The sequence below is a fragment of the Alexandromys fortis genome, unplaced genomic scaffold (assembly GCF_014885135.2).
Source record: "Alexandromys fortis isolate MF-2015 unplaced genomic scaffold, M_Fortis_MF-2015_v1.1 scaffold_53, whole genome shotgun sequence".
In the NCBI taxonomy this organism is placed as follows: Eukaryota; Metazoa; Chordata; class Mammalia; order Rodentia; family Cricetidae; genus Alexandromys; species Alexandromys fortis.
The window spans coordinates 9,768,454-9,789,676 of NW_026067939.1; the positions used below are offsets into that span (position 1 = coordinate 9,768,454).

Below are 21,223 nucleotides of genomic sequence, written 5' to 3' on the forward strand. Positions count from 1 at the left end.
ATGAAGGCATGTGTAGATAGAAATTTCTGTCCTGCCCAGTACCTTACACAGTGAAACATTCTCACCTTGCTTCCTCTGTGTCTGGCTGGTGACTGTTTCTCTGCCTTTCCTTGTTTCAGAATTCTCATAGTCTGTTTGCCTTGCTTATACTTCCTGTCTGGCTACTGGCCAATCAGCGTTTTATTCAACCAATATGAGTGACAAATCTTTACAGGGTACAAGAGCATTATCCACAGCAGACATGTTTGTTCAATATCTCTTCCTAGAATGACTAACAATATGACTCATTGGTTTAACAAGAGATTACATATTAACTAATATGCTTTATCACAGAAACCATTTATATGAAGTTAAGATTCCATTTGTGGATATGATAATTAATGTTTAATTTTCTTAGAAAGTTGATACATTTTGTACATAATAATTCAAAATTTTTAAAAGTAAAGTCATGATTGTTTTCCAAAACACCCTGTAATTATAAATGCTCACAGTATTAAAGGTATAATTACCTCATTTTCATTGATAAGTAATTTTTTGTGATGATCTCATGAAAGCATGTTTGTTTATGTGCCAGAGTTTAATATAACCACAGTGATGATTTATTTTTAATGTAAGAGGTTTTATGGAGTTAAAATGTGTATTGTATTAATTGTAAAGTCAAATTTGCCACTTGGTTATCCCTGTCCATTTTGGGTGGGAGATTGAGTAGATGTATCAGTTGACCAGATACTAAAAAATAAATAAATAAAACAAAAAAATAAGAAGAGAGAAAAAAAGAAAGGAAGACCCTGAGTAAATTTGAAAGTAAATTTACAGTTAATCATTTTCAGCTTGAAAAATCATGAATATTACTTAATCTACCAAAATATTTTGAAAATTATTCATTTATGGATTTTTAAAAATGTTTCTATATGTTATTATTTGTGTGTGTGTGTGTACAAATGTGTGAAGATCAGAGGACAACTTGCTGGGGTCACATTTTCCTTTTACTGTGTTGGTTATAGGGATCAGATTAAGGTTACCAGGCTTGGTGGAAAGTGCCTTTATCCACTGAGCAATCTCACTGGTCCCCATTGACATGATTCACATAATGTTTAATAACACCTAACCTCAAAGTTCCATTTTACTCTCATGCATTGTATTTGTGTACCCATAGCAAATGCTTTTCTGCTAATGGATTTAAATCCTATTGTGTTGGTTCATTCACTTTGATCCATCCTCTTTTTTATTGGAAAAAAAACTTTTTTAATGCACCATCTTCTGATTATGCTTTCCCCTCCATGAATTCGTCTTAGATTCTCCTTATTCTTCTATCCACACAACTCCATACAGATTATCTCTAAAAATCAAACCTCAAAGGAAGAATATCTCTCCTCTCTTTCTCATAATATTTACACAATCACACTCACCCCCCACAAACAGAAAGCACAGAAATCAAAATATGGAAGCTAAAAACCAACAAGACAAAACACACCTACTTCCAAACAAAGCAGTAAATATAAGACAAAAAGTCTACAGAAATGCCATCAAATTAAAATTCCTTTTTGTTGACAATGACCTACACAAGTTCAAGCCAAATGAGGTCCCAGAGTTCATACAATAGACATAGGTTCCCACACCTAACCAAGAAGCTATCTGTAATTGGTACCCACTTGGAAGGAAAAATTAGTCTTCTCCAGTTTTTCTTCTCCCATATTTGCATAAATACAGTCACACACTTCTTTCCATCAGCAGTCAGTCTTGGCATAATTTACCCAGTATAAAAAACACTTTTGTCATCAACGTACTGAGCACTATATCCTTGTTCCAGGAAAGAAGTTGTTGATACGTTCTTCCTGTGTGTTCTCCAGGTTCACAGTGGATCAGGGAATTGATTTAAAAGACATCTTTAAAGCCCTTGGAGTCACTGAAATTTTCATCAAAGATGCAAATTTAACTGCCATGTCAGGTAAGAAATAATTATCAATTAAAATATTATTCATATAAAGCTCTTTAAAATAGTGATCCTATGTCCATCATGTCTCATGGATTTCTTATATGTAGTCATCACTTACCAAAGAAATGAAACAAAAGATAAGTTCACGTAAACAAATTAAACTATAGATGTAGCCATAGCTAGATGTGGGCCTTCTTAGTAGATTCTTTCCCGAACACATTTTTGTATGCCTTCACATTTTCTATAATGCTTGATACAATACCTTGTGAAATAGACAACCAATGAATATGTTAAGTGAATATTTAAATACATCTCACCAGAATTAGTCATATAGAAAAAAATGAATGAATGCCTTCTGCTGTAAGAAACAGGCCAAAGGTTATCTTAAACCGATAAAATTACCTAGTGCGTTATTGTAAAACTTTTCCTAAGTCTTCAGTAAAAATAATGCCTTTTAAAAGTAACTTTAAAGCATACAGAAATTTAAAAATAACAAGTTGAATTATTGGAAGAGGAAGCCTAAAATGTGAGTAGCATTAAGGCATTTATGATCTTTAAATAATTTTGGGTCTAGTTTTAAGAGATTACCATAAGGTATTTACCATTTAAGCTTAAGTCTAATGAATAACCTTTTATAATCATGATTTTCTATTGTTTTGAACAATAAAAAATAGAATCTGTTTTGGATGAGAAGACAAATACATATTAAAATAAAAGAAACTAAACTTGCAAGACCTCTTTATAGACAATATACTTGAACTAGAGCACATGGTGGTGGGACCTTCCACATCAGTTCCTTTGTTAAAGAAAGAATTTAGTTTTCCTCTCCTGAATCAGTCACCTGGGTGAAAGAAATCACCACTTCTATGCCTTTGCTGAATTTTGGAAATATATTCCCCACTTATGAAATTGCTCACATGTGTACACGTGTGTGTGTGTGTGTGTGCATATTCTTGTGTACATTTACCTTTGGGGAGGAAGAGATAGGAGGAAGGAAGGAGTACATGGAGTAGGAGGAGGAGGAAGAGGAAGAGGAAGAGAGAGAGAGAGAGAGAGAGAGAGAGAGAAAGGGTTCAAGAAATCCTAGCACTTATCCTCCCAGAATGAGGACAGTGGACAGTGAGGGCAGTTTTTAAGCATTACTCAGATTCTAGCAATGAGCTGACAATGATATATTTCTGATATATCTGATACTGTAACTTCTGCTCCTCATTCAGGGAGCTTAATGCCCTAAGCACTAACAGATATTATCTAAGAGCCTACTGTATAGATGACCCTGTCTATGCAAGAGATATGTGTTTTCTTCTAGTAAATGTCTTCAGGGCTCAAGTCCAAGTTCTTAGAGCTGCAAGCACCTCATTGACATAGTCAGGAAAACCTGACTAGTGGAGATTTGGAAGATCATCTGAAGATTACCTGAGTCAGAAATATATTCATAGCTGAAGCATAGTATAAAATTCTAATGCTGTCTTCCTTATAAATTTTTAGAACATTGATCTTACTCTACTGGCTGAGTTCCCACTGGATAATTACATTCTACTTTCTTTTCCATGATTCCTCACTGTCTGCCAAGCATCCAGGCAGATATTTTACCCAAATATAACACCTGCTGTCACTCGGTCCTGAGGGGTTAGCTCTGCTAGGGCAAGTCAATCCCTGTGGTCAGTGTGACTTATAATTTTAGACATATCTGGGTCCATAAAGTAATATTTCATTGTTTTTATCACTACAGACACTGCAAATCATAATGTTTGCTATGAATCGGATTGCTTGGAGATTTGGAATAAGACTAAAATCTTCCAGAGAGTTTTTAGTAGTCTGTAGGCAAAGGGTCTAGTTATGATCAAACCTATTAGAAAGAGTTGATGCAAAGGAAATGTTTGCCAGAGACTAAAAGAGGTTTCAGGAGGAAGGGAATGGGGCTCTTTGGGTCAATTTTGCATCTATAGTTCTTGGGAAGGCAGTTACAAGGCTGGCACTCGCCATCTTAAGACCACCCTGTTTAGGCTTCGGATTGCTTGAATGAATCTGAAGCAAACTCCTTACAATTTGCAGTGAGAATCCTTCGACTGTTAAATTGGTTGCTTGATTAAACAGTGGTAGCTCTAGCATGCCAGCAGCCCCAACTAATCCTCCTATCTCCTCCCTCTTTACCACCCCACCCCTGGCTCCCTTGCTATTCCCTCTCTCCTTCATTAATTTATGAACCACTCATTTGTTTGCTTCTTCTTCTGATATCAGTGTGGTGTCTCTGCCTTGTTTATTTGAGCACCATATGCTCTGTCTTTCATGGTTCAAATCCATTTTTAGATGGCTAATTGTTCACCTCTTCAAATAACACATAACTTTGATAATTACAGATTCTATAATTCTTAGTGACCCTCACAGGGACTCAGTAAAAATATTCCCATGCAATTAGTTATACCTTCTACTTTGTCAAGGTTTATGTGGGTGTTAATGATATATAATGTGAATGACATTTCGTACCATGTCTATTATTTTCATAAAACAGCTGCTAGTGGAGCAAATGTATGAGAAAAGTATGTTATAAATTTAAGAAATCTTAAGTTTTATTTATTTATTTTTCTATCTAAGGGCAGTTAGCCTGAAAGTATATTTCTGTACCACATGTGTGCTGTGCCCACCAAAGCCAGAAGAAGGTGGCAGATCTTCTGAAACTAGAGCTGGAGAAAGTTGTTCGTTGTGACTGCTAGGATTCAAATCTGGGTACTTTGCTAGAGCCGCTATTGCTTTGAACCAATCAGCAATATCTCCAACCCCAAAGCATAGAGGGCTTATGGGGAGAAAGACATAGCAGCCTAATTTAATATAATAAAGACTGAAAGAACTACTAACTAACAGTGGTTCTCAAGAAGGTCACGTGTCCTTTCCATCCCCACCACAGGGAAGAGTCAGCAATAGCTCAAGACTTTGTATATCACAATGGGAAATGATTCTAGTCTCCAGTGAGAGGCCAGTTATGCCTCTGAACATCTACAATGACTAATGAGCAGATCTTAAATGTCAGCAGTGACTAGAGGATGGGAAACCATGGATTAGAGAAAACATTATGGAAACAAGGAAGAAAGTTAGCCAAAAGTCAAATGGGACCCCTTGCAAAGGACAGAAGAGAATATGTAGAGATGTCTTTGGATATTTATAGAAAAAAAAACATTTGAATGCTGGGAATCATTTCAGCTGGACTGGCTACCAGTGAGCCACTGGGATCTCTCTGTCTCTTCCTCTCAGAGTTGGGATGACAGGTGTACTGTGCCACAACTGGGCCTTCCACATGTGTCCTGAGGAATCAGAGGTCAGGTCCTCATGTTTGTATGCCATGTGCTTTACCCAGAGAGTCATCTAACGAGCCCAGAATTTTGATTTCTTACAATGCTAGGTACTATTTGGAATGCTACCTTGTACATGTGCTTCTTTTTCACCAATCATTTTACTTTAAAGTTTTAGAAAACTAGTTTTAAAAACTATAAGAGAATGAATCTGTAAATTTGAAAGCATTCGAAGAACTGCCCTTCATTGATGGAACAATATGGTAGATTTTAAAATCGTGTTTGGAGAAGAAAACAAGCTACCTGTGCCACTTCCTTTTGCTCCAGGGGAAACTGGGTGCCTTGAAATCCTTCTCTAAGACTTCTTGCAGAGGCCCTTTCATTTTTATCCCTTTGCATCCACTCTTGTGGGGCTGCTTCTCGCTCCTGCCCTAGGCTACTAATACTCGGCTAAATGGTTTCCCAACTCTCTCCAATCTAATCTGCTGTATCTTCCGCTGCCATGATTAATCACTTTAATACTCACAGATACATTGCCACACTGGCTCCCAGTGCCCTTTGCTTTGCAGGTCATTATCCTCTGGTCCCCAGGGAACTGAGAGCTCCTCCCTCTCAAGTTCAGTCCTACTTAGCTTGTGTTCTGGTCACTCTGATCACTTGCTCTGCCTATCTCCTCAGCTCCTCACATCTGGGAAATCTCCTCCACCTGAACTGAGCCTCGCCTCCAGATGGCCCACATTTCATCAAGCCGCCATGACTGCATCACTAGAAGCAACGGCTCACTAAGTCCCTGGCAATTTTTGTTCCTCTTTGTCGTACAGCACACATCTTATTTCATATTTATGTTACTTATGCATCTACTATCCCAGGCAGAATATAAATGGACCAACGATTGATTCTGATGCATGTTTCCTCGGTGCCCACCACTCTTACTTGCTTAGTACTTATTGAAGGCAGACGCAAATGAGGTAGGGTGTTCAATATTTATTATGGTGACTTCTCCATCTCAATGATAGCCATCACTCCTGATGCTAAATCCCATTAACATAAAACACGGTAAAGACTCATACAAAAAACATGGAATACACGGTTCGGAGAATCATTTCCTTCTCAGGCTTCATTGAAAATGCTCTGGTAGCTGCAGCAAGGATTCTCTTATACAGGAAGGCTATTTTTATAATGGAAATGAATGGCATTTGGATTAATAGGTAATCTTCTTGGAAGGTATAAGGGACAAGTAAAAGAGACTACTAAATCCTTCAGCATAAAGTACAAGCTTTAATAAAGAAGCCAATAAAATAAAGGACTTAAAAAGACATAGTGAAAGGTGTATTCAGGTCAGATGCAAGCACTGTAGATTGATGCCGCCCCAGCTCCTGTATCCTGCCCCCTGTTGCTCTGTCTGCTTACACTGTAAGCCGGAGGGCTTGTTCCTTTTTCACTGCCACAATTCTGCCTTTCTTCCTACTTTCTTGCCTGACTGTTGCCAAAGAGAACTTGATCTGCCTGCTGCTAGGTATTTGCTCATCCAAATTATCTCTTCACGGGTCCCTTCTAAGCTCAGAGCAAGCATATGCCATTGTTTCTAGACAAAGCCCAGGCTCTCTAACCTCAAGGCTAAAGCTCTTAGCACAAGACACTTTGCTACTCCCCAACCTTCTCTCTGTCTACACTCCCCTGAGCCCTTTAAGTCATTCGTTCTATTTCTTTCTCCCACAATGTAATTGCATTCCTGCGTCAAATGACCTTGCCTCCTTCTCTTTCACTTCTCTACTTATTCTTCCAGAACCATCCCAGGTGTCACCTTTGCCTGGCATCCTGCTCTCCTCCTAGGCAACCGGAACATGGCAGTGTTTCAAACCCGTGTCTGGTACCATGCCTCACCTTTAACTGGGACTGTCTGTTCATACACTGAGCTACAAGCTGTTTCAAAGCAGTGACTGTGTGAGAGTCATCCTGTTCAGAACTCAGCATGGTGCTGGTGTGGGATGGAAGATGGGTGAGAAGTGCGGGGAGCATGGCAATGGCTGTTGCCTGGGTTTCTGTGAGGATGCTTCTCTCTGTCCTCAGTCCTTTCTCCTTCCCATACTCAAGTCACTGGGACTTTTTTGGGTTCCTCCCTAAACATGCTCAGTTTGACTCTGTCTTTGCACTTGGTTTTACCTGCACCTTCAGGTCTTCCCTGAGCTCATTCCTTCATATTCACTTGGTATCAGCCCCCATTTACTTTCCCATCTTCCCTTACATAACACTGTTCCAAGTAGATGTCCTCAAGAAGGTGTCCTATCACCAACCAACATACTGTCTTATCTTGTTTTCCCAGGTACATATACATATCTGGAAATCCTGGCTGTTTATGGATTTGCTTTACCATTGCTGTTTTCTGTATGCCCATGAGCCTTTATAAGGAAGGGATGGTTGAGCATCCATAGTATGCCTAGTGTTTACTGTAGATACTAAGTGCATGAATGAACAAATCAATAAGTGAATAATTTCTGCTTCTGGAACAAAATCCACCTGGAAACACTGTTCTAATCTGAAAGAAGTCAGGTTCTGGGAAATTCTTCATAAGTTTTACGGGTGGGGTTGAAGCTAAAAATAAGGCCACACAGAGGCCATTTTGGTGTGTAGGGCTTTGCTATGATAATCTCTTCATTTTAAGCCTGCCCTTGGTGATGCAGAAGTCTATTTAAGTTGGCTGCATTCAGAAGCAGTGCCACAAAGGAAACAGAGGCCAATACTGGCCCGATGACCATGCTGCCAGCTCGATGTGTTTGTCGGATGCTCAGAGCCTTTGTGCACTGCACAGTAAGTTAAATGGAGCACTCGCTCAATAAATATTTGCTCAGCTATTGAATGAATGCTTTAGTACTTTGCTTTGCTTTCTTCACAAGAGTTTGGTTTTCTGCCCGGCTCCTCTCTGGATAGCCTAGGTTTATTGGCTTGTTCCCATCTTAGCCATTTTAAAAGTCTGGGTCCTGGCTGCCTGGAGGAAAGTAGAGCCAACCACTGAACAGCCGTGCCTGCAGTGGCCAGAGGAAAAGGACAAACAAAACACAAAACAAGCAAGAAAACCAACAAAGAAAACACATTTGAAAAGAAAGAAAGGAAAGAAGGAAGGGAGGGAAGGAGAAAGGGAGGGAGGGAGAGAGGAAGGAAGGAAGGAAGGAAGGAAGGAACGAAGGAAGGAACGAAGGAAGGAAGGAAGGAAGGAAGGAAGGAAGGAAGGAAGGAAGGAAGGAAGAAAGGCAGGCAAGCAACATTTGTAGACTAAGGAGTCACATGTCTTGACATGCAAGCACCAAGTTCAATCCCCAGAAGGCACATTAAAAAGCCAGGCTGGCAGTGCTGAGGCAGGTGGGGTACAGGCAGATCCCTGCAGCTCTCTGGCCAGCCAGTCTGGGCTAATTAGTGAGCTCCTGGCCACTGAAAGACCGTGTCTCATAAAACAAGGCTTATGGTTGCTGAGGGAGGATAGCAAAGGGTGACCCCTGGCATCCATGTTCACACATGTCCAGCCATATAAACATCTGCAGTCACATGAACACAGGACAGAGGGCGTCTGATTAACATACAACAGCACAGGATAAAGTCAAAGTGTAAGGAGCCATGAACGTGAACTCGCTTGTGTCCCCACAATTCTTGATCTATTTTTAAATGTTTGTTGCCACTGACACATGCTTGCTCAAGTCACTCTCAGTTATATTTTATTATAATGCAATTGTTTCAAGTTTATCCCAAGGGGAAAATATAGCACACAATTCTTCCCACATGTACATCTATATTAATATATATATATATTTTGTGTGTGCAGATCAAGTGTCTGGGTTCTTTTTACTTTTGCAGACACTGAATTAACCATTGGGTGGCAATTAGTCATACGGTGGCTTCATAAACAGCAGAGTCAATTTTTCCTTTGCTGTCTTTAAAATATAGCCAGTAACACTGGCCCAGCAGATACTATTACCATTATTTTTAAACTTGATCCAATTTTTAAGTCTTTTGTACTCTTTCCCTCTTATTGCTCTTTTCTTGGAATGATTGCTTAGTATTAGCCTGTATTTTATTATAAAAATAAACCTTATAGGCATAATTGTGAGCAGAACCATGGTCATGGTGCCCATGCATTGTTACACAAGGTTGGCACACCCACAATCGCACATTAGGAAAGAGCTAAGATCTTTCATTAAACAATCACCAATCTTGTGTAGCATGGTGTGCTGGGTCAATACTGGAAAATAACACACGAGCAGTGTGTTCCCTCATTACAGGGGTTCATATTTCAGATCCAGCCCTATGCCAGCCGCTAGGAGTACGCAGATGAATGAATGAAAGGCACAGCCATCGCCTTAAGGGACGTGAGCGTCCAGGAGGAGAAAGATTTAACGTAGGTGTAATACAGTAGAAAGGCTTCATAGAATCAACTTTTGGGTCCATGGGAAAAAGAGTGGTCAGATCTAATTTAAAGATACAGGAAGAGAAAAGCCAGAGAAGTCTCCATAGGTGGAAGCTGAGCCTTAGGAGTACAAAGGCCGAGGGAGGATCAAGGGAAGAATGAGCGTTTTTGACTCAAATCACAAGAATAACGGCATGCAGGATAGAGAGTGTGGAATGAATGGGGGAGAGGCTGCCTCGTGGAGGTGCTAGAACTTACACACGTATGAAATACCCTGAAGGTGGGGTGACAGGCTTTGGGATAGAGGGGAGGAGGAGTGTTCAGCAGAGTCCTGGTATAAGTTGGTTTGCATCCACATGGGTTCATCCTGTGGAAGTGTAGGCAGTACTTCCTCTCCATCACCTTGCTCTGACTTATGGTGATAGCCACTGCCACTTAGTAAACATTTCTTTGTGTGTATCAATGGGTTTGATTTGAAATTTTATTTTCAGCTGTCATAAATAATAGAAAGATTGCATTTTAATGCTGTACCATGCAATATTTCAAGTACACATATATGTTGTATATTACTTTAAAATGTAAACTACACTCACCTATTTATTTGGAGGGAGGGCCATGCACACGTCACAGCACATATGAGAAAGTTAGCGAACAACCTATGAGTCAATTCTCTCCGTCCACCATGTGCATCCGGGGGATTGACTTTAGGTTGTTCGACTTGGGAAACAAGCATCTTTACCTACAGAGTCAGCATCCCAACCCTAACATATTTTAAAACTAATTTTATTTGTTATTTGTGCTCATATGTGTGTGGTTGCCTGTGCCATGGTGGAGCAAATTTGTGGGGCTGCTTTTCTTCTTTCATCTTTCTGTGAGATCCAGAAGGTATACACAAGGCTTACACTGGAAATCACTCTAGCCTCTGGGCCGTACGGGTGGCCCTTGACTAATTTAAATCAGGCTACATACATATATCTCTTTAAATATTTATTAACTTACAGTAAAAATTTAGAAATGTTTTAGTATAGTCTTTTGAAATACACAGCATGTTTTTTTTTTCTACTTCCCCAAAAGACAAGATCTCCTGAGTAAATTGGGAGCATGAGGACCTTGGGGGAGGGTTGGAGGGAGAAAGGAGAGGCAGGGAGGGGAGTAGAAAAAATGTAGAGCTCAATAAAAATCAATAAAAAAATACACAGCATGTTAGCACTGCAGTTAACAACAGCCATAAGTTTTCACTCCTACTTTACTGTAAGGTGCTGTCCATGATTCGCCTTTCCCCATCCCTCCCACCCTTCGAGAGAGGCCATATAAAAGGGGGACATGTTTTTCCTGTTTCTAGGTGTTTAATGCATACATAAGGATGGGTCTAAGAATGATGATAGATAGATAGATTTATTTTTAGGAATTGGCTTACATACTGTGAAAGCTCTGGAAATGAAAAATCTACAAAGCAGACACACAAGAAAGAGTCATAGCTGAGTCCAAAGAAATCTGCTGACTGAATTCTTCCTTGCAAAAAGGAATGTCTTCCTTCTAATACAGCTTTTGTAGCTGACTGGATGAGGCCCACCCACCCTGGGAAAGCAATCTGCTTATTCAAAACCCACTCATTTAAAAGTTAATCTCATCCGAAAACATGCTCAGAGAAACTTCCAGAATGTTTGTTTAAGGGTCTAAGTAGCAAAGCTTGAGCAAATCGACACCCGAAACTAAATACCTCATCTCTGCTTTTCTCTGTAGCCGTTTCAGCTCAAATTCCTCTTGAGTGGAGACCAGTCATGTTTGGTCAGAATCCTCTACAGTGGCTTCATTGTAAGACCCTGGTTCTCAATACAGTCACGTACCGAAGTCCTGGGGGTTAGGACCTGAGCAAATGAATGTTTAGGGATCATAAATCTGCCCCAAATTGCATTAATATCAAAGTAAACTGAAAGTCAAGTCAGTGCAGAAAATGTTCTTCCTTTTACTAGAAAGGTATTTTTTAATATGATCTTGGAGTGATGTATTTGCAAGCACTCAGATCAGCCACTAAACCAGACTAGAATGCCATTTTATACGTTTTTGTTTTCTTACATTTCTCCAGGCAAGAAGTCTTTTATTTATTTTACCATGCCAATATCATCTATATTATTAAACAATATTGATTGGGTTTAAGGAAAGAATATTTTTTTTCTGGATCTTCATTTTTCATTATGTACTTTTTATTTCAAATTAGAGGACAATGGGTAATGTATTTTTAACTTGAATGATGAAATCATTTGAGGTCACTATTGAAAACAAATTTTCTGCTCCCCTACCTCTGAGCAATATAAGAACTAAGCAATGGGAAGAGAAGAAATGCACAGTGGGAAATTACTGAAGGAAAATAGGGGTAACTTAACAAGTGATTATGAAACGAATTTGAAACCATACAGTCACTGGTTCTCTCATGCCTTAAGTAAAATCCAGCAATATATTTTCTTTTTTAATCAGTCTCTTGGTTTCTCAGTGCTCTCAAACTCACTTTCCCAAGGGGTCAAATGTGTCGCTGTGTCTGGCGTTAATGATCTCGTTTCTTCCTTTCAGATAGGAAAGAGCTGTTTCTCTCCAAAGTTGTTCACAAGTCCTTCATAGAGGTTAACGAAGAAGGGTCAGAAGCAGCTGCAGCCTCCGGTACACACTAAGTCATTTTCTGAACTCTTCTTCCGAATTTCTGTTTTTAAACAATCCTGGGTGGGAATGGAGATCCCTTCCTGAAACCGTACTCAAGACCTCACTCTATTCCAAATGAGAAGTCAAGGAAAAGCTGGAGCGGTCAGAACATTTTCAACAGAATGTGAAGGGTGTCTGTCATCGGTCCATGCCTAGCTTCCCAGAGGGGAGTCACATGCTGGCAGCTCTCAGGAGATGACCCCCTGCTGCGCTGTTTCCATAAATATTTTCAGGAGTTGCTACTGTTTATTCAAACATTTTTCCTTCCTGATTACTACTGGAAGTTAGAAATTAATTTTTGCCGGTGGAAAGTTGGCTTTGACAAATTACGTACACAAACAAGAGTTGGTAGACATAAAAATGCTTTTAAGTACTTTTAAATAATAATAGGCATAAGACAGTAATTTTAAATAAGCAGATTTTTAAAGGAGCATATATTCCATTTCCAGGTTGTAACAGCTAATGGTCCTTCATCCTCTTTGTGTATGATGAACACATGTTCATGTGTGCACCCATGTAAGCATGTGCAGTTGTATGGGGTGTTTGGAAAGCAGAGGTATCCACCAGGTGTCTCTCTCAATAATTCTCCATCTTATTTTCTTGAGAATTTTTGTCCCTGAATCTGGAGCTTATTAATTCGGTTAGACTAACTGACCAACAAGCCTCAGAGAGCCATTCTTCTCCCTCAGCACTGTCATTAAAGTGTAGCCCAGTCTGCTACGCCTGAGTTTTCACACAGACACAAAGGATCTGAGCTCAGGTCTTCATGGATGTGGGGCAGGAACGTTGCTGACAGAACCTTCTCCCCAGTCCCACCCTGGGTCATTTTGAGGGTTGTGATTACCCTAGATAACCAAGAATGACTTTACCATTGCATTTCCTCCATCCTCTTGCTACCTTAGGTTTGCTTCCATTGCATGTTGAGCAGATAAGATCAAATTTAATAAACTTTCTGCTACCTGGTAATATATTAGCTTACTGATATGTATTGCTTCGGACCTCATCAGTGATAACAGGACTTTCAGGAGAGAAAGGAAACAGTCTTAGGTTATCAAAGCTGATTAAAATCTCCAGATAGCTAAGCAGGCTGTAGCAAATAAGGACTCGGGGAACTGAACACTCTGCTCAGTGCTGGGTTTTCGTTTCATTCCACCCTGGTCATTCTGGAGCCCCACAGAACTGCGAAGTATCAGAAAGAACTTGAAAGTATGAAAAACTCCATTCACTTTGACAATTCTTTCTTCCTTTTATCCCTTCTCTTAACCGATTAAAACACTACTAATATTTGCCTTAGACTAAGGAAAATATTATTACAACAGGCCGAGTGATTCAGCCTAATATTTTTGATGGTTTAGACGGAAGAAATAACTTGTATATGTGTTGTGGTTGTTTGTTTTCTTTAAAATATTGACTATAAATACTAACACCTTTAAAACATTTCTGTTTTCAACCCCAGGTTTTCTGTAAATTATTACTTTTCATTAAATGAATAGACATAGATTGTTTTGAAAAATTCTCGTGAGTCCTGAGTCTCTGCACATCCAGACATGTAATGACTTTCTCTCTGTGCCATAGGAATGATTGCAATTAGCAGGATGGCTGTGCTGTACCCGCAGGTTATTGTCGACCACCCGTTTTTATTTCTCATCAGGAACAGGAAAGTTGGTGAGTGTGTTATGTGAATATATTATTTCATAAGACACAAAGAAGCTTTCTGTTTTAAATGATATATATTTAAGATTGATTGCAATGTTCTTATTATTTTAAAAATCAAAATAATGTATGTATATATATTATATACATATATATTTTTATATATACATATACATATATATTTTTTACTTTTCAAACATTGCTAGTTGTAAGCCGGCAGGAAACATGTATCTTATGTTTTTTTTCACTCTCATCTTTCATTCATTTCCAATGCAGGTACCATCTTATTCATGGGACGAGTCATGCACCCTGAAACCATGAACACAAGTGGACATGATTTTGAGGAACTTTAAATGATGATGTTGGAATCAAAAGAAAGCAGTAGTAAAGCACATTATGTTTGCAATTGGTATATATAGGATTTTTGTTTTATGGTGTTATTTAAGGTAATACTTAAAATAGCTCTGGATAGAAGTAATACAGGTGCCCTGTAAGTCAGCCTGTCAAGAAACCTTATCAGCATTAGAGATTATGGTCCTGTTGCGTCACTGTGTCTGTTGTGCTGTTGTTTGAAATAAAAGTCTCTACTGAACTTGTGAACAACCTTTTCATTCTGGAGGTAGTTGTAGTCTGCACACCACTATGGCTGAGATTTGGAAACTCTGCTGTTTCTTTAGGAGTTGTAGTAAGATAATGCTACAATGCAAAATGTAGAAACTGCTGTCTCTGCGTTCCTTCATGATCATGGAGAATCAACACCAAAGTGAACAAATTTAGAGACTTTATGTATTTAATAAGCAATAATGTGAAGTGGAGGCAAGTAAGCCACAAGCATTGGAACTGTCATTTACTGTAAGGCTCCGTGACAAAACTTTTGGCAAAAAAAGTTGGAATATGTAAAGCCTATAGGTGTTACTGATTTGTGTGTAAACTGTAGTTTATGCTTTTAAAGTCATTATAGTATACCTGCTATATTTGTGTTTTAAAGTTTTCTGTGAATCTATAGACCACATGACTCTAGTCACAAGCTCAAACATCTTGTTACCCACTCTCGATGGCATCAAGAGAGCCTCCCCCACCACACACACATGAAGGGATTGTCTTGTACCATTTAGGTGATTTTTTTTCTATGTTCACACAAAGATGAAATCACCCAATGACACATTTCCTAGAATATATCTAAGTTATCAAGTGGTACCTTGATGTACCAGCTACCTAGATGTTTTTACTTTATAGAAAAGCCTGGGTTAAAACCAGTCTCGCTGAACATAGTGGACAATGAGGACTACTGAGACCCCAAGAACAATGGCAATGGGTTTTTGATCCTACTGCACCCATTGGTTTTGTGGGAGCCTAGGCAGTTTGGATGCTCACCTTACTAGACCTGGATGGAGGTGGGTGGTCCTTGGACTTCCCACAGGGCAGGGAACCCTGAATGCTCTTTGGGCTGACGAGGAAGGGGGATTTGATTGGGGGAGGGGGAGGGAAAGGGGAGGCGGCGGTGGGGAAGAGACAGAAAACTTTAATTAATTAGTAAAGAAATAAATAAATTAAAAAAAGAAAGAAAAAAAAGAAAAATCATTGATCATATGAAATCAATGCTTCTCAAAGTTGGTGTGAGATGCTGTCACCTGGTCGGTCACTTATTACAAATACAGGTTCTTATCCGGGATGTCTAAGACAGAGTGGGGAACCATACCTTTCTGTTTTTAAAATTTTTTCTTTAAAAGTCTTTATTTCATTTGCATGGTAACCACAGTTCTCCCCTCCCTCCCCCTTCTCTCACTCTCCCCACTTACCCACCAACCCAACCATCCATCCACTCCTCAGAAAGGGTAAGACTTCCCATGGGGAGTCTGCACATAATCCTTCCTTCTTTTCTGTGACTGGGCTCAGCCCAGTGCTTGGTTGTGGATCTCTGCATCTTCTTCCACCCATTTCTGGATGATGGTTCTATGATGACAGTTAGGGTGGGGCCATCCCTTTCTAACAAGCTTCCAGATGATGCCACAGGTTTTGACCATGGGATTTGCTGTTTGTCACTTGGGTAGCAAAATTCTACTTAATGTAAGCATCATATGCTTGCTATTCATATAAAGAAATGGAAAAAAACCTCTCATTTTCACTGACTGAACTTAGAAGGAATTAGGGTGGGGACAGGAATGTAATCTGCATTAATAATACAATTCCCTTGTCAAGAACTGGTATAACTTTAAAGTTTTTTTTCTAGTACACACTATAGATAAATGTGAGATTCTTCTGTATATTACAACACTTAAAGTAGTTTTTAAAAATATGAAGACATTTATAGGCCATACCCATGGAAGAATTTATGAATATCCAAGGACAGAGTACTTAACACTGAATCTTTTACAGTTTATATTTTCAGAAGACTAGCTGTTTATTCATAAATCTTCATGTTATTGTAGAATAGAGCTCTTGTTTTCATTTGTAATTTATTTAGCTAGGATGGCTGATGCTGATTCAGTGTTCACATTCTGCACTAAGACAGTATTTATCTCTGTATTCTTCTTGTGAATATTGCACACATGGCTATACCTGTATGTTCATCAATTAACTGAATGTATTGCCTGTAAGGAAGAATAAAAATCATTATGCAATCATGTGATTCTATGAAGTCTCAAATTCTATTTTTAGTAACAGATACATGATTAAGTTCTACTACTTGGCATAGTTATCTTAAAATATTTCAATATAAATTAGGTGTTATTTAATTAAAAATGGATGTTCCCATGCTGAAGGAAAGCTTAGAGATAATAGTTTATAATACCAAGCTTTTCATCTTATTAATTTAGCATTTGTGTGTGTGTGTGTGTTTACCAGAGCACGGGCATTCATATGCCACAATTTGTATGTGAAGGCCAGAGGACAAATTTGGAGAGTCCGTTGCCTCTTTGCACCTTGGGATCCCAGAATCACACTTGGCCTCTCAGGATTGTACAAGAAGGGCTTGTATTCACTGGGCCATCTCAGTGGCCCTCAGTGTTTACAGTTGTTCTCACTTTGCTTGTAATTTCAATAGTTTTCTTTCTCTTGTAAAAGTAACAGTTCACAGTTCCTAGTTGTTTCATTCTGAATATTTTGATACTAAGTGAAATTCTTATTTTACCTATTTGTGTGTATGCAACAGACTGGTCTACATAATTATAGACAATATTATCCTACAATCCTACATACTTTAATATCATCATTATGACCAAACAAATATTAATGTATTAGATAAATTAGATCTCTCCTTATTTGAATCTTAAGAATATCCATTTTATAAGAACACTGAAAATAAAAGTAAAATACAGTAGAGAGCATCCTTCATTCTCATTAAATATGCATGTTCTACATAATACAATTCACTGCTTTTTGATATATAATCAGTTTCTTGAATTTTTAATGGTAGTAATTTTTCCTTATCTGAAAACTTGTCTTATTTTTATCTAAAACAAGAGCATAGTGGTAACATTTCACTAAGTAGGTGAAGGCAAGTTAAACCGGTTGAAACTTATCTTTGTGAAGTAAGGTCTTTGCTGCAATCTTGAGCAAAGATAAAATACAATTTCAAAAATAAAAGAAATAATAGGAAAAATACAGTTGGTGAAAACTCTGCAGCTTTGCCCTACTCTCAGACCCTCATGACATCATGGTCCATTATAAAAGGAATCTTCTAAAGACACACACGAAGCAAGATTCTTTAGCTGTATGATTAATTTGAAGAATGTCCTAAGACAGAGACTCAATGAGACATCCTACCAAGGTCCCAGGGCTGTTATCTTCCAGGAAGCCTGAATGGCCTGTTAGTATTGTTGTGCACATTAAAAATGGCTTATAAGATATACATAGAAGTAATATTATGCATATTGAGCATGTTGTGCTTAGGAATATATATGTATATACAAATACACATATTCATCCAATGGGAATTAATGAGACAAGAGGCCAAGAATTTGAAAGAGAGAAAGGAAAGTATATATAGAAGGGTTTGGAGGGAGGAGAGGAAAGGAAGAAATTGAGTAATTATAATCTCAAAACATTATTGGAATGAACTCAAGGCAAATCATTAGTTAACTGAAGCACACAATTTAAAAGAACTTACAGGTCTGGTGACCATGCGTTCAAGGAGACACAGCTCAGTTATTTGTCTCCAGACAATGATAGAATCATTAAGGGTGTTTGATTTCAGGATAGAGGGGATGAAGGAACAAAGGGAAAGTATGCAAAATTTAGAGTAAACAGTCACAAGGTTTTACTACTTCATTTCTGGGCCACTTACAAGTTACTTATTATTCAAAAGGTAGTTATTTTTTCTTCTTTAAAATTTAACCAGTAAATTATTCCATTACATTAGTGTTAGGTTTTGTGTCTTCATGTGTGTGTAGATATGGTATCTCAGTATATATCTCAGTGTATGTGACTTTGTATGTGTGTCCCAGTATGTGTGTCTTTGTGTATCTCCATGTATATGTCTCAGTGTGTGTTTCTTATTGTGAGGATGTATCTTTGTATGTGTGTATGTATCTGTATGTGTGTGTATTAATGTATTAATCTGTATCTCTGTGAATGTATGTGTGTGTGTCTATATCTGTGTCTCTGTGTATATCTCTATCTCTGTATGTCTCTATGTGTCTCCATTTGTATCTTAGTGTGTATGTGTCTCAGTGTGTGTATGTAGCTCAGCATGTGTGTCTATCAGCATCATATGTGCTTCAGAGTATGCATGTCCCCCTCTTACTGTGTGTGTGTGTGTGCATACATGGTGGCTTGTTTTATGTGTGTCTTCATCTTTTTTCTGTTCGTGCTTGTGTTTGTTTTAACACTTGCTCTCTGCACTGGAGTTTTGCCTCCCCAATGTGTCTGCAAATGAGAGTGCTTCCATATTATTCACTGGGGAACCATGTGATACTCCATCAGGATGCTGATGGGCTTTACTTCAAAGCTTGAAGAAACCCACTTAGCAAAAATAATTTTTTATGATATGAAACTCATCCACATCCAGACTGTGCTCTGAAAAGTGCTTTTTTATTCAATTATTTTAGTATTTTAAATATAACAAGAAATTTGCCATTTTTAAAACATGTAAATGGAGGTTTAGGACAATTATTTACGTATATCTTAGCAGATACATAACTGGAAGGGATTAAGTGATGGTCTAATTGCCTTGCGATATTTGGCAAACATAGGTGTCTGGTTTATATGTGAATGAAATGTTTTGAATTGCTATGGTTTAAAATAATTACATACTTTGAAAGTTGGCCATTTAGTGTGTGTTTTTTTATTTTAAAATGTGTAAATTCATGTTATGTGTGTGTGTGTGTTCCATGTACATATATGGCAATATTAAGCCAAAAGGAATTAAGCCAGAATGCTATATAATTTCTACAAAGAGTAGATGATAATGAATGCTTGAATCTGTTCTCTTGTTTGTTTGCTTGCTTGCTTGCTTATTTATTTTTAATAATATTTATTTTTACTTTATGTGCATTGTTGTTTTGTCTGAATGTATGTATGTATGAGAACATCATATCCCCTAGTAACTGAGTTACAGACAGTAATAGGGTGCCAGTGGGAATTGAACCCCAATCTTCCGGAAAAGCAGCCAGTGCTCTTAATTACTGAGACATCTCATCAGACTTAACTTGTTGTTTATTTATATAGATTTATTTTTCTACTTTAACTGTTGTGGAAACATTTTCTATTGTTACCAATACATGATAAAATTTTCTTGAGGAAGAATTTAGAAAACTGTTAGGTACCCAGCATTTTGATTTGGATGGTTTGGGTACTATAAAGTGTAGGGATTTCAGAACAAAGTTTTCAATTTTCTAATTTGTTAATAGTTATTAGTCTATTTATTCACCTACATACACAGTGTGTGTGTGTGTGTGTGTGTGTGTTGAGGAAACATCTCTATCTATGACATGGGCTATCCTAAATCTCATTATCTTCCTGCCTCAGCATCACAAGCACTTGGTTGCTGGTGTGTGTTATTATACCCGGACATCATAGACATTTTTAACATTCCTAAATAAAATATGTTTGCAAGAAATGAAAGGTTTAGTTTGCCTGTGCCCATTTTTAACTTTATAACATCTTGAAACTTTCACTGAACTGTGATAAGTTACAGTAATTTGTTTTCTTAAATAGAAAACAACCTAATGGTTTACATTTATTTCTTTGATTTATGCAAGCCTGAGAGCATGATTTTAGCCCATGAACTTTGTTTCATATCTGCTATATCATAATAATAATAATAATAATAATAATGGGTTATTCTTGAGAGAATATTGAAGCCTTCCCAAGCACATAAAAACATCTTGTTTAAAAGTGTAAATGAATATTCTAAAAAGAGAGTTCCACAGAAAATTCTGCTTAACATTTTATTAAATGCCTCAGTTCAAAGAATAGAAGATAATTCAACATTAATAAGCCAAAAAATCTACAGTGGATACTGCTGATACTGGCTTTTTATTTTGATGAGACAGATATATTAAAAGGATGCTAACTTTGTTCAAATAAATTGGGACAAAAACAAATATTATATGTTTAAATTCTCTTTTAATTATTATACTAGATGTTTATGTTCTTTTCTTCTTTTTGAAATTCTCAGAAATCTTAAAGGAAAATTAAAGCGGTTTTCTGTAACATATGGCATGATACAGAAACCGTCTCTTCAGCAGCCTTCACAGTCGAGCTGGTTGATGCGGTTTTGTTCTTCCTCAAATAGACATTCCACCCTCTTCCCTTCTATGCCTGTATTTGGTGATTATTTAGATCTGACGTTTGTTCACACAATTGTTCTCCTCTCTGACATCCGCGAGAGAGAGAGAGAGAGAGAGAGAGAGAGAGAGAGAGAGAGAGAGAGAGAAGAAAACTACCAATGAAAAGATTACCCTTTTCTAAATGATTGAGTGGCCTCCTTTCCCAATATTTTTGCTTAAATATTTATAAACATAAATGTGTTAGAAAAAAAACAAGGGGTTGAAGAATTGAAATTAAAGCTCCAGTCAGACCTCAACTAGATGGATATCTTTGAAGCAATTTAGCAATTAAATAATTAAGTCCTCCATGTATTTGAATAATAGCATCTACTTTATAATATTACAGCAAACCTTCAATGATGTCGTGTGATTGAAGATTCTGAGTACTTGATATTAACTTCTAGAAAAAGTGACCTTTCACCACTGACCTTCCCCTCTATAACACTTCTGAAGTATTCCATTTTCCATGCCTCACAGTCATGGCGGT

General features: G+C 37.9%; 1 protein-coding gene across 5 annotated transcripts in view; it reads left to right on the plus strand.

Annotated features, from left to right (window-relative positions):
* Positions 1 to 16,580, plus strand: part of Serpini1 (serpin family I member 1) — a 72,715-nt gene extending 56,135 nt beyond the window's left edge. For 4 of the 5 annotated variants that reach the window (XM_050147467.1, XM_050147468.1, XM_050147466.1 and 1 more), the window contains exons 6-9: positions 1,851 to 1,948; positions 12,188 to 12,274; positions 13,889 to 13,978; positions 14,243 to 16,580. In XM_050147467.1, coding sequence (XP_050003424.1) covers positions 1,851 to 1,948; positions 12,188 to 12,274; positions 13,889 to 13,978; positions 14,243 to 14,319 — 352 coding nt within the window. In that variant the 3' untranslated portion in view covers positions 14,320 to 16,580. Of the gene's footprint in view, positions 1 to 1,850; positions 1,949 to 5,901; positions 8,032 to 12,187; positions 12,275 to 13,888; positions 13,979 to 14,242 lie in introns of those variants that run through there. The other variant, XR_007592745.1, reaches the window with a different exon arrangement.
* Positions 16,581 to 21,223: the final 4,643 nt, after the last annotated feature.